Below are 15,145 nucleotides of genomic sequence, written 5' to 3'. Positions count from 1 at the left end.
TATATACAGTATTTTACGCGAGTATACTCGGGATCGGCACTCTAAATACTCGAGTATTTTTCACGAGTATACTCGGGATCAGCGTTAAATGAGTTAACATTGACCTCAAGCAGCTATCTTGTCACCTGGAGAGCAGGTAGAGTGGTGAAACAATGGCTCTAAAGACCATGAACAAGGCGAATGGCAGAATTGAATTCCTGGCCAGAAAGGCTTCTTTTTTAGACACTCTTGTTCTTTGTTGCTTTGATTATGCAATCTGTTCTTGGTACAGTCAGTGGTCTGATCAAAGTTTTCAAGGAGAAACTGCAGGTTTCCTAGAATAAATGTATTAGATTAGCACCGCCAGGAAGCTAGGTTTGTTCAATTCCAGCTCAACATGGTCCACAACCACAGGCCCCCCGAGTATCTCACTAATCTCCTTCATATTGGTTCAAAACCAATATGGGTAAATGTTCTTTTAAATTCAGTGGAGCCTCAAACTGGAATATGTTGCCTCGGAGTATAAAATGTATGAGCAGTCGACACACTTTTAAGGAAAAAGTTAAATGTGTCTTTTAGAAAATGTTATGTTATAATGGCTAATGCACTTATATACAGTATATACAGTATACGCCACGATGCAAATCACGCAATTGTTATATTTATATTACATAAACAGTTCTTTTAGCCTTAAACCACCCTTGCTATGAGAATATAGGCGAACGCAGTGATAATATTAAGGCGATGGTGACAAACATTTGGAAGTCAATCATAACCAATCGGTATGGAATATGATAAATATGACTGATACTTGATCACATGACTCCAGAGATAGATCTACTGCTTTGTGTGGTTTTGGACAAAATCTGTAGGAGTAGAAGCAAAAAGTGTGTTCTGAAGAAAACCCAAATGGTGTAAAATTTAGTCAGGCACAAATGGGCGAGGCCGATATGAGGGTTCCAGGGGTAAACATTTTTGACTGTACGACTTACAGTGCAAGAGTTATGGGTGAAAATGTGAATCGGCCTGTTATACAGGAGGTTCTTCCTGGGCCTACTGCGAGTATGCGTGCAAAGTTTCACGCCAATCAGTCCAGCAGTGCCTGAGATTAGCTGTTCACAGACACAAACAGACAGACTAACAGGTGCAAAAACATAATCTCTGACGGTCTCTCTGCCGTGGTTATGAATTATGGACATTCACAGGCCAGCAAAGCAAGTATGCAGGAGAAACCTCAATATAGTTTCGTCCCACGATACTGTAGGAGCACAGGAGCTTTGAAATCTATGAATGGACTTTTATATTTTGTCTCAGAAACTCTTGGGGCTTACACATAATGACTAGAAAACAGGCACATTTCAACTTAGTGGTCTTCCACAGCGTTTCAGTCAAGACCAATAGGTTGAAATGCGTCAGTTTTTACAGACTGCTGCTGCGGAACCTTGAAGACTAAAAATGTATCAGGGAGTGCGGAAAACTATTTTTTGTGTACATGGTCAAGAATGTGCACCCAGTTTAACTCAACCTCTGCCAAAAAAATACCCCTTTGTACCCCTTCCCTGCCATGCCCGAGGAACCCGAAGATTTAATAAGCTTTAATTAAAAAGAAATAATTTATCGAAGCGTAACCAAAATAGGCCGGAACTAATGCTCCGTGATCGGTTTCTACACGGACACATTATTGAGCGGACCAGTTAACATTGAGGCCGTGAACCGGAAGCGGATGGTCCGTCGTCTATTTTGGCCCGTTAGCTTTCTGTGTAAACTCCGAGGCTTACAGACGGAGAACTTATTGATCAATTGGAAAAATGTAAAAGGATTTGAGAAGCTGATGGAAATACGCGAACACACGATGCATAGCAGTGTCCGATCAGGCACGATGGGAACTGGATGAGCGCCCACGTTAACAGGTAGGAGAAGCCAGCAGTGAAAGACATTGAAAAATCTTCGGGCTCCTCGGCCGTAAACTACGAATGAGTTAACCTCAAGACTGTCCTTTGAGTCACACGTGCCAATCCTTTGAAGACAGTTGCTTTGATGTGTTTTTGAAGGCAATCAGTAAGTAGGTGGCCTACCAGCACGTGCAGCAGCGTAAAGTGGCAGCCCTGTGATGACGGCGAACTCATCACTTCGGAGGGCACAGTCCTCAGCGTCTGCGTTGTAGCTGAGGACCAGCAGCCTCACCACCTCCAGATGTCCCTGCTGGCACGCCGTGGACAACATCCAGTTCAACAGGTCACCTCTCAGACACGGACCTTAGGGAGGGAGGGGGGAGGCCGATAAAGAATACAAGGTGTAGATAAACGACAGATGAACAGGGTTCCCACAAATTTTTACCAATTCATTTCCAAAACTTTTCCAGAATATATAACCCAATTTCCAGGACTATATATATAACAATAATTCAGCTCAATAATAGGTCGCTTACTCCTATGCGCAATGCCCAAAGACAGGTAGTGTATGCCAGTGGTTCTCAACCTTTTCAGGCCGTGACCCCCGAAATAATCATATTTTAACTGACGAGCACTAAGAGTTGAGTAATTTTGTATAACACGGTTCTATTGTGAAAATAGCAGATCTACATGCTCACAACGCCTCGCGTTGCGAGGCGCTGTGAGCATGTAGATCGGCTATTTTCACAATTTCTGCATCTATATATTTGACAATTTGACCCATGTTTAATTTGTCATTTCAGAGGTATTAACAAAATCAATAACCAAAGACAATGCATAGATATTTTTTCCAGGACTTTCCATGACCCTTGAAAAATTCCAAAACTTTTCCAGTACTGGAAAAATATTTTTCTAATTTCAAAATATTTCCAGGAATTTCATGACCGTGGGAACCCTGGATGAAAGACAGAAATCGAGAAATGCCTGTACATCTCTATAAACACGTGCATCTCGATACCTCAAGTCAAGGCACATTTAAGATCATTACACACTGGCGAATTAGCGAAGCGACGAGAAAAAGCGACCCGAAAATGCGAAATATTCCGACGGCAATTTTTTACGTTTTTTTCTATACACACCTACCGCGACGCGAATATGCGTATAAAGTTCGTCAAATTGAATAAAGTTATCGGTGGTGCGACTAGTTTGGGGCTGGCATCAAACAACCCATCACATCACAGCAGAGAGGCCACCACCAGAAGGGTTCCCCAGCAGCAGCCAGGCAGTCGCAGTCAGCAGCAGCCAGTGGTGTAAAGTAACTAAGTACATTTAGAACTGTACTGTAGGTATTTGTACTTAGTTGAGTATGCCCAATTTCCAGTACTTTTACTTCTACTCCACTACACTACATCTTGGATCCAAATATTGTATTTTTACTCAACTATTTATTTTAAAACTTATTTAAAAAAAGTTACTACTAAATTATAATATAAAACATACATAAACCATACTTAAACCATACTTGAGTATTTTTTCCTGGTGGCAGCAGGGCAGCCACACACAGACGAGATAGGGATAGTCACTCGACCATGTTCTCTCTCTCTCTCTCTCTCTTTAAATTGGGTAGTCAAAATCAAAACCAGATCCGCCCCGCCACCGCCCGTCCCCGTCCCTGCGAATTTATAATAGAATATATTCTGCCCGTTTTCACCCGTCAAATACGGGTATCCATCGGGTACCTGCGGGGCCCCGACCCGTTGCAGGACTCTGCTTTGGACCCCAGCTCACAAGTGCCCTCACATTTCTTAGACAACTCTGCGCTATGATACCCTGTATGTCTGTAGCCATGTGTCAGATAAATATTAATTTCTTTGCACCAAAAGCCAAAGAAGAAATGTCTTCGTATAAACCCCAGATGAGGTAATTCTTATCCGACAAACAAGAGTAGATGTATCGCCATCATTTAGCGTGCAGCACATATTTCGGGACCGTACCTATGTTCCCCAGGTTCTATGTTCCCCACTTTCTTACCACCTAAACCGGGGGTCGGCAACCCAAAGTGTTGAAAGAGCCATATTGGACCAAAACAAACCAAAACAAATCTGTCTGGAGCCGCAAAAAATTATAACAGCCTTATATATCGTCGTTGTCGGGTGGAAACCTTGTATGTCCAAAACTTTGTTTTGTATTTATCATTTAAAAAAGGAACTAAACTAGTAAAAACAGACGATCTACAAGCACACAACGCCTCGCACCGCGAGGCGTTGTGTGCTTGTAGATTGTCTGTTTTCATTACTTTTGTGCATCAGTCTTGTGTGATGAAGCAGGGCTTTACTTAGCGGAAAAAAAAACATACAAATTTGAAACTTGGACATACGAGGTTTCTGCCCGACAGTGACGATAAATACATTTTTGAAAAAGCTCCAGGGAGCCACTAGGGTGGCGCTAAAGAGCCGCATGCGGCTCTAGAGCCACGGGTTGCTGACCCCTGACCTAAACCTACCCTACCCCTAACCCTAACCCTAACCTCACTAAAACTAATGCTGTGAGGTGGGGAACATAGAACCTGGGGAACATAGAACCTGGGGAACATAGAACCTGGGGAACATAGGGTGGACCCCCATAGTTCTAGACTAGTATTAGAATTACCAGGCACAGAGTCGAGCAGTTCTTTGACCAGGTCGGCATGGCCGTAGTGAGCGGCCAGGATGGCAGGGTTGCTGTCTGATGGCTCCTGGGGCAGGGGGATACGGGCCTCTCGCAGAAGGTAACACACACTCTCCAGGTCACCGTGTTGGGTGGCCACGCACAGGAGACGTGCCTACAGCACAAGAAGACAAGGTTTAAGAACAACAACAACAGTAGACTTGCAGGAACATTGTATGTCCATATTATTAACCCATTCAGAACGGGTACACTGTATTGTGTATCATTATTTTATGCTTTAACTATTGAAAAATAGCAGATATACAAGCTCACAGCGCGGCACCGAGTGCCGCGCTGCGAGCTTGTAGATCTGTTATTTTTGAAAAACCCGTGAAAATTAGAATTTTGACCCGATTCTATAAGTGTCTTTTGAATCCTTCTAAGATTTTTTGAAAAACCCTATGTTTCTATGTCAGCAGTCTGGCCAGCCATCGTCACTTAAATGGAGCTCAGTTAGTCTGTTCTTGAGAGACTACTATGTCAGTGGTTCACGTGAAGGACCCCCAAAATGATATGTATTCGGCCACGGACCCCCATCTCAAAATATTTAGTTCCAGGGACCACCCAGAGGCAAAATTTTAGTTACAAACGTTCGCTTTGAAAATACATATATTCAAAGATTTGCACACATTTTCACGACGCTTTCAAAAATAGCAGATCTACAAGCTCGCAGCGCGGCACTCGGTGCCGCGCTGTGAGCTTGTAGATCTGCTATTTTTCACTGGTTAAAGCATTCAATAATTCTAGGCCTAAATGGGTTAATGTTTTTTCCCCATAAATTAATGCCCTTTTATATACTTGACATGCCCAAAATAGGGACACCAGGTTGAACGTGGGTAAGTGACTAAATAATAACTGCACTGGATCCATTGAAAACGTTTTCCTTCCAAACAGACAGACATAGTTTGCATGAGAGAGCAGAACACAGAAGGCATTTTCGCCAGTTCTCGTTAAATATACAAAATAACTGTCTGAACACGTTAACGTTCATGCCATGTAAAAAATAAATGGTATGTTCTACTTCTCGCATCGTTCTCGCATTTGAACACATAATGCTCTCTAGGCTCCACTGAGAGCTTTTCTCCACACGATCAATACATGTGTTTATGTCTGACACATAATCCAATTACACACCCCTAAAGACTGCAGCTTTTATAGGAACAGGAAAAGGCATTACGATGATATATTAACAGCTCTTGAGCGATTACAAAATACATTATTTGAAAAACCCTGCTGTACAATGTGGTCAACGTATGGGGCTGTTCAGATGGAAAAATACTGCAGATCAAAAGTGCTTAAACCAGGCAGAACCAGTGGGTGTGGATGGATAGTGTGGGACCATATGGTCGCAACATGTACTGTACGGTTTGATTCTGGCTGGAGCCATGTGTTGTCATCTCTCACACTCTCTTCCTATCCTGAGCTTTCCGTTTCTGCACTTAAAAGCAATTAAAGCAAAAACACCCTTACAATGTGCTTAAGCCACGTGGTGATTGGTTTTATACACTAGATGGCAGCACAACCATGACTGGAGAAACTAACTCTAAAGGCTATGTCATGTCATGCTACAATTATATTTTCAAATAAATAACACAGGGGCGATTAAATGATTATGAGACTGTATTTGATTCATAAACCGCAGCCATTTTTAGTGATACAATTTTGTATTCACGTTCACTGGTTATAAATAGTGAGACATAACAGTGTCTGAATGAACTGCATTACCACATTGACCAAATGGTTCAAAGTGTTGATGAATATAAAAAAAAAGAAGAGTATTGACACGGTGCACAAAACCATTTCCAAACATAGTACTACAATTTCCAACAAATGTGGGCAATGATCCAATAGCTAGTTATTGCAATAAATGTCAATGTCAAGCTTTGCTTTGAACTGTATTTGCTTTCTCCAATTCTAAGCTGTAACTGGATTAGGGTGAATTGTGCCAGAATTTGAAGGCTGAAGTTGTAGTATATAATTTTATCATGCCATGTTTTTATCCCGTTTCTTGTGATTCTCCACTGGTGAAATGAAAGCAAATTGTCAGGGTGGACTGGTTCTTCAGGTTCAAAGGATATCAAGTTACATAGATCTGCCTTTTTTCTATAATTTGATCTGCAATATACACTCCATACAGTGTGTCCTAGTGTGTATGTCTTTCTTTCTGAGGCTCAGGTGCAAAACTGTATTTCCTAACGCTGAGGTCAAGCATTATGGCCCACATACTCAAGAAACCTGTGGATATTATAGTGTATACCACACAGGTACTGTAAATCCACAATGTATATTTTTTCTTTTCTTCCATAGATGTTCTTTCTTCCTTCTTACTAACAGATCAGTATACATTACAACAGATTACAATGAGTGACAGGAAACTGAAAATGAGGGAAACAGGAAATCAAATTAAAAAGGCAGCTTATTTTCACCACCGTGGTCCATGCTCCAACTGGCCCGAAACAATGTTGGCATGCAAGCAACAAGGTTAACTCTCAAATACCTGGAAAGCGCCCGAGTCGCGTTAGATTTGAACCACTCTAACCATTATTTTATGCTTTAACTATTGAAAAATAGCAGATATACAAGCTCGCAGCGCGGCACCGAGTGCCGCGCTGCGAGCTTGTAGATCTGCTGTTTTTGAAAGATCGTGAAAATGTGTGAAAGTCTTTGAATATCTTTGACCCGATCTTTGACCCCGACTTCTAAATCCTTCCTCTAAATCAGCTGTTCTCAAACTTTTTCATGTCAAGGACCCCCAAAATTACATTTATTCGGCCGCAGACCCCCATCTCAAAATATGTTGTTCCAGGGACCCCCCAGAAGCAGAGATTTGAGTTACAAAAGTCTGCTTTGAAAAATGTATATTGAAAAATTTGCACACATTTTCACCATTTTTCAAAAATAGCAGATCTACAAGCTCGCAGCGCGGCACTCGGTGCCGCGCTGTGAGCTTGTATATCTGCTATTTTTCAATAGTTAAAGCATTCAATAATTGTAGGCCTACATGGGTTAAGCTCAAGGAGCAGAGGAGGGAGTTCAAACCAAATCCTCGTCTGAATGGCACTGAGCCAACTATGGAAGCCAACCGGCTACAACCAGAGTGCTGCTATCACACAGCACAATCATTCAGTAGCTAATGGCGACCAAGATCCATTTTTACAACGTTTTGTAAAAGATTTTTTAAACTAGCATATGGATTGAGGGCCTCGGCCTGACCGGTTTTCATTTTGATGACACAGCACCTAAACTTCCCTTCCTCTTTTTAACCACTGAAACCATACTGTATATACTGCGCTTCATCACACGACGATTAGCAAAAATAGCCGATCTACAAGCTCACAACATGTCATGATGCGTTGTGAGCTTGTAGATTGGCCATTTTTGCTTCTTTTCTTTTTAAAACATTCAGAATTTGTATTATTTATTTTGTTTTTTACATTTATTTAAATATATTTAAAAAGATTGGAAGTGGTTAAGTGATACTAGCCTCGCGTAGCCAGGCTTACTCATCTGCGAAGAGAAAAGCCTGGTGACAATAGAAGGCAGAAACCGTTCTAGGAGGTGGGGCTGTATTTTTTTCACAGTGCGGTGTTCCTGCAAACGTATTCCCTGCACGAAAAAATCTGGTCTACGTCTCCTGCTCCGTCGGTTGCGCTCGCAATAAACAATATACAAACCAAAACATTGATTCAAGCAATGTTACACCTATTAAGAGCTACAATCTATTTTTGTTTTTTCGCTGGGGAATGTAAATAGACCCGCATCGCATGACGTAACGTCCATTAAACGCAGCACTTCCGCTGGAAATCTTGGAACCAACCGGAAGGCATATTGTCTACAGGGTGAGTGATACTGGTTTGCCAACATTATAATATGGTAATATTACCAGCAGGGATACAGTAAGTAGGCCAGCTCTCCCCTGACGACTGAGAGGGCTGAGCTCCAAAACAACACACCCAATTACATAAACCATAATACACACCATAACACCATCATCAAGTAAACACACACTGCATCTAACAGACAGTCTGTCTGTTTTTGCAGCAATTCACAAGCTGTGTGTGTTTTAATTACTTAAAACGTATATACTTAGTTAACTGGAGTCCCCCAGGGGTCTATACTTTTTTCCCCATCTACACACCAAAATCTCTTTGCCACAAACTGCTGATCTAAAAGCTCACTACGTGTCACGTGTAAATCTGCCACAAAATAGGAATGTTATGGCTTGTGTGGTTAAAAACTGACAATACGGATGCAAGAGTGTCACCGCAGCACAGAGGCGGCCTGCAGGGGGGGCTAGCGGGGCACTCGCCCAGGGCGCCACCTTGAGGGGGCGCATGAAGAAAAAAAAAAAAAAAAAAAAAAAAAAAAATGAAAAATGAAAAAAAAGAAAAAAGAAAAAAAAAAAGACTTTCCTCTACAAAACACAGACCTCTATCAGCCAGGATATAGGAACTCTATAGTCTTGTCTCACTGTGCGTGACTGTGAAAGAACCATTTCTCCTGACCAGCCCAATGTAAGACTAATGCCTCATTCACACTGTAAGCAGCAAAGCTAATGGTTTGCTTGGTAATTCAATGTAATCTCAATGGAAACCAGCTTTAAAGCTTTCCAAGCTTTGTTCTCAGCATCTCCAGCATCTTAAAGCTGGTTTCCATTGAGATTACATTGAATTACCAAGGAAACCATTAGCTTTGCTGCTTACAGTGTGAATGAGGCATAAGACAGTCAGATCATGCTTTTATAAACCCTTTTATATTAAGCCCAAAATGGTTCTGCCGCCGTGTAGAACCGAACCGCTTTTAACTTTAAAAAAAAATCATATTTTTTTTTTTATAAAAAAAAAAATATATATATATATATTTTTTTCCATAGGGCGGCGCTATACTACCTCGCCCAGGGCGCAATATAGGTACCAACCGCCACTGCCGCAGCAGCATGTTTTTGGTCCACTCACCCCCTGCAGTCGGGGACCCCCTGCGCTGCACTCCACACAGCAGGCCTTTTGGATCAGATCCCTGGCCGTGTCTCTCTCCCCGTCTCCGTACGCTGCCTGTATGTTCTCCAGGGTGGGAGATGGACCCAACACCGAGCATGGACCTGCACCTGGACCACCCAACACCAATGACGCCTTAGCTCCCATGTTCTCCTCCACAGGGTCTGACACAGCAGAGGAGAGGAGGAGGAGAGGGGAAGAAAACGTAAGAAGGACATCCATCTCTCTCTCTAGGAGACGTGCCTACAGCACAAGAAGACAAGGTTTAAGAACAACAACAAAAGTAGACTTCGAGCAGGAACATTGTATGTCCATATTATTAAGAAGGGAAGCAATAGAGAGAGAGGGATGGATGTGAAGGGGAGGAGGAGGAGATACAGGAGCGGAGATCCCCGGCATCTTCTCCACATCAAAGGGAGTGTGGAAAGCAGGTTCGGGGAGCAGGCATACGCGGTACCCTCGACAACAGCACCCATGGAGCCTGCCTTGGAACTAGGTCATATCCTGCTATAGCATGCTCTCATGAAGGTCTACAGTACAACCGACTGGATTAGAGTCAGGGTGGGAGGTGACAGCTGCTGGACTCACTCACAGGTTTCACTAACATAGAACACAGTCAAATCTTGGATTTTGCTGTGAACAACAAACTTTCATTTAGTATCGATCATCCTGTGTCTGCACGCACAAGTGCACACACACACACACACACACACCTCCATGCACGCAGAATAAAAGCACAGCACTCAGCAAACGTGATGTTATAATGATGTATAATTTATAAAACTCCATTCCAATACAGCACACACATTTCACTGTGGCAAACACACTTTAACTTGCCGAACGCACATTTAAGAATGCATGCATGCACAAATGCACCATTATGGGGATCTGATATTGTTGTCCTGAAACTGACTAAAGGCCCATTCCCACTGGGCCAGATAACAGATAAAAAAATCTCTTTCTCCAGATATTTTTCCATTCAAAGTGGATGGTAGATACAGATAGAAAAAAACTGCTACAGATAAAAGAAATATCTGTGGCAGATATCTTTTTTTTTATCTGTATCTACCATCCACTTTGAATGGAAAAATATCTGGAGAAAGAGATTTTTTTTATCTGTTATCTGGCCCAGTGGAAATGGGCCTTTAGTGGGTATGTCTGTTTCAGGTACATATGTATCTGTAGCAACTTTTCAAAAAAGCAGGATACCTTTAATGCCACGTCTTAATGCCATTGTTTTTGTTTCCTTCTCAACAGAGCAGGACATTCCCTTTCCCATTTACTGTTTTCAGGATTTAGAATAAGAATGGTATTTTGACGATTTCGTATTTTGAAGATTTATTTATAAATTCTTTCAAACGAAATTTCAGAATTAGAACCCTTTTATCATATCACGATATTATGATATTCCCAGACAATATCTAGCCTCATATCTTTTGAAAATCTGTTGAAATAATGTCGATATATTGCACAGCCTAATTTCTACTCTACTTTGATGAATTCCATTCATCCTTACAAGCAAAACTCTGCCATCTCATATGAGGAACATGTAAATACAAGAAAGAAAGAATCAATTTAAACCATGTGAAGGCTAAAATTCTGTCACACTCTTCTTTAGATCAAAGAGATTAAAGTAAATATACTTTTAAGTAAAGAAGTAAACAAACCAGGTAGCTTTATTACTGGGGTCCCTCAGTTCATTATTTGATCAGTTAGCTTCTGAAAATAAGTGTCTGTACTCAGTCTACATGGTGTACAATCTACTGAAGTTGTGCATAGTGCAGAAACAGTAGTGCAGAAACATTGGGAAAAGCTATATTATTTACTTATCCTGATTTTAATGCACAATAGCCACTAGAGATGTAGGTACCATCGGGGATCTTTGAATGAATGAATGAATCGTTTATTTCGGGCCTTATATATCATTACATAGAAGAATTACTTCAATTTCATTTTGCACACATTTTGGCAACACCGAAAAAGGCGTAGGCTGAAGCTGAAGCTTATTGTGCCTACTCTTTCTACCATATCACAAGCAAGACATTGCACAAAGTTAAGTTCAAGTGTCCTAATATAGTGTACACTTCGTCTAAGCCAGGGGTGTCCAAAAGGTAGATCGTGATCTACCAGTAGATCACCAAGGGTGTGCAGGTAGACCACATGACATGCCTCTAAAAATGTATAATTAAAATATAAAAAGAATAATGTCAATATGACATCAAGAAGGGCCTGTCAGCTCCCTTCATGGCTTCTAAATTAGGCAAACCTCCAATGCAATACTTTGTTCAAGAGTCAGTAAAGAACCCCAAAACCTACCACTTCCATACAGAAAGGGATGAAGACATTTCCCCCCGTATTTCACATTTATTTCCCCCTTATAAATGTGAAACCCCTTGGCGACAGCCAAGGGGTGCATTCAAAAGTATCGAAACAAGGTATCGTTCATTTTTACGTGAACCGATACTCGATAGTATCGAGTCAGTGAATCGATACCATTAAAAGTCGCCGACGATACCCAACCCTACACTACATTATGCCCCAATGTCTTTTACAAATAATGGACATGAAAAATTATTTCTTCAAGGAAGGGACTGAAGTAATGTTCTGTGATGACTTATACTACTGGTCACACCATTTTCTTTTCTAATAGATGAGATGATCAGTGACAAACAGGTCTAATATTTACAGAAGCGTAGTGAAAAGGCTTCGTCTAATGTTCTCAAAGTAATTTCTGTAATTGCACCTTGATATTCACAACACAATGCCATTCATAGATTGCTTTCAGTGTCCATCAATAAATGGTATGCAGGTTGACTGTACTGTGGGTAATCTCAAAGAAGACACAAAACAAACGCCAAAACACATGATGGTAGTGGTTGATAATAAAATCATTAATAAGCTTAAAGTTCACAGGTCAAGCCGCAGTAAGTCAACTCCATTGTCAAGGTGACATTCTTTACAAAAAGGCATTGATTAAATCAATCAAGACAATTTACTCTGCAACCTGATTATCTGAAAACAACTCAAATATTCGCAGCAGCACTCTAAGGCAGTGGTTCTCAACCTGCGGGTCCCAGGGTGGTCCCCAAATTATTTTGGGGGGGTCCCCAGATGATTAACCTAATTGTTTTCTCACTCAACAGTAAACAAACCAAAATAAAATGTAAGTGTATAGAGGGGTTCTGCACATTTCTAAAGTGACATTTTAAGGACTTGTTAATTCCTCTAAAATGACAAATTAAACATTGGCCAAATTGTCAAATATTAGAGGACGAAATTGTGAAAATAGACATGCTCACAACGCCTTGCATTGCGAGGCGTTGTGAGCATGTAGACCGGCTATTTTCACAATAGAACCGTGTTATACAAATGTTATGCCTCAACTCTTAGTGCTCGTCAGAGTGGGGGGTCCCCAGTTCAAATATGATTATTTTGGGGGTCACGGTCTGAAAAGGTTGAGAACCACTGCTCTAAGGGAGGCCAATAAAATAGAGTAATAGGTAAGTAATAAATGAACACATTTGGCTCGGAGGCTACAGTATACTAAAAGTACTTGTATTAAGGCATAGGCTACACATCACCCAGTCAATGACAAGACTCAACCAGTAATTCTGCTGATTTCACTAGTGGTTAGCTATTGAACTAAACAGGAGTCTCAGAGAGCTCTCAGTTCTACGTGCTCAGAAAGTAAACAAGGCTTCAGTCAGTGTCTCACTACACACACACACACACACGTGCGCGTGCGGCGTCTTCCGACCGAACCTCCCACCCATACACACACACACACACACGCACACACAGTCTTCCGACCGAAACCCATCACGCAGTCTGATCTCCTACCTGCTCATAATGACACAAATCCGCTTCTTTCCTCCTCCTCCTCTCCATTCATTACAACTACAGTTGCTGGATTTTCGCTAGTCATATTCATTCACTCTGTGTTGTTCAGCCTGCGACAACACAAACCTCCGCTCTCCTGAACAGCATGGCCATTTTCCCTGGCTGACTGGTCTCTTTTCCTCTGTCGTCCGTCCCTCCCTCTCTCTCTCTCTCTCTCACTCTCTCTCTCTCTCCCTCTCTCTATTTTCCCTATCTCTCTCCCTGGCTGGCTGGCAAGCTGTGTTCAGAAGAGAAACAGATAGCGAGGAGGGGAGGCGGGTAAGGAGAGTGAGTGAGTGAGCGGAGGTGGGGGTGCTGCTCCTTTGTTTCAGAGCCACACCATTATCATCTCACTATCTTTCTCTCTTGTCTCTCCTTCTCTCTCTCCACCGCCACCCCAATCCCTCTCGGCAGTGATGCTAAACCCTGCCCCGCCGACCGTCCATCCCAAATGAGTGTAAGCTACAGTAAGCTTAGCTCTGATTCCATTCTAGCCAGATGAGGGAGGACAGACAGAGTGACTGGGACCAGGGATGACTTCATTTCTTGGGGCTGAACGAGACAGAGATCCCTCCCTGGTACTGGTACCCTGCGCTACTGTACTGTCCAGCACCAGCTGGCCTCGACTCGAGTCCACCCGACTGCCCGGAAGCAGCCTCGTCTCAGATTTGCATACTGTCCTCCTTTTGTGTGTCTGTAAACATACATATGGCTTTCTCACTTTGTCTCCACTCCAGTCAGCAGAGCCACAAACACACATACAGTATGTGCACCCAGTGCGCATACTCAAGGCCATTTATCTCGCTCTCACACACACACACACACACACACACACACACACACACACACACACACACACACACACACACACACACACACACACACACACACACACACACACACACACACACACACACACACACACACACACACACACACACACACACACACACACACACACTGTTTCAGTTCTCCTTAAATCTATATTTTTGTAAGCACATCCGTCACTCAAACAGAGAGAGACACGCTCTGCTGCCTCGGGTTTCGGTTTACAGTTAAATCATCTCCAGTAATAAACCAACATCAGGGCATGTATTGTGACATTATTAACCCATTTAGAACGGGTACACATTTTGTGTATCATTATTTTATGCTTTAACTATTGAAAAATAGCAGATATACAAGCTAACAGCGCGGCACCGAGTGCCGCGCTGCAAGCTTGTAGATCTGCTATTTTGAAGAATCGTGAAAATTAGAATTTTGACCCGATTCTATAAGTGTCTTTTGAATCCTTCTAAGATTTTTTGAAAAAAACCCATGTTTCTATGTCAGCAATCTGGCCAGCCATTGTCAAAGAAAAGGTCCTTTTCACTTAACTGGAGCTCAGTTAGTCTGTTCTTGAGAGACTACTATGTCAGTGGTGCTCAAACCTTTTCATGTGAAGGACCCCCAAAATGATATTTATTTGGCCACGGACCCCCATCTCAAAATATTTCGTTCCAGGGACCACCCAGAAGCAAAATTTGAGTTACAAACGTTCGCTTTGAAAATACATATATTCAAAGATTTGCACAAATTTTCACGACTTGTTCAAAAATAGCAGATCTACAAGCTCGCAGCACGGCACTCGGTGCCGCGCTGTGAGCTTGTATATCTGCTATTTTTTAATAGTTAAAGCATCCACAAATGTTAGGC

The 15,145-nt window shown here is 42.0% G+C and overlaps 1 protein-coding gene across 1 annotated transcript in view; it reads right to left on the bottom strand.

Moving 5' to 3' along the window:
- The window catches only part of lrrk1 (leucine-rich repeat kinase 1), a gene marked incomplete at both ends in the record, with an annotated part of 99,072 nt that extends 89,354 nt beyond the window's left edge, over positions 1 to 9,718 (bottom strand). Inside the window, 3 exon segments of the mRNA XM_080729262.1 lie at positions 2,055 to 2,234; positions 4,521 to 4,692; positions 9,533 to 9,718. Of these exon segments, the coding sequence (XP_080585388.1) occupies positions 2,055 to 2,234; positions 4,521 to 4,692; positions 9,533 to 9,718 (538 nt within the window).
- Between the last annotated feature and the right edge of the window lie 5,427 nt (positions 9,719 to 15,145).

The sequence above is a fragment of the Nannobrachium achirus genome (assembly GCF_963921795.1).
Source record: "Nannobrachium achirus genome assembly, chromosome: 7".
Taxonomy (NCBI): domain Eukaryota; kingdom Metazoa; phylum Chordata; class Actinopteri; order Myctophiformes; family Myctophidae; genus Nannobrachium; species Nannobrachium achirus.
This window is presented reverse-complemented; position numbering and strand designations above follow the sequence as displayed.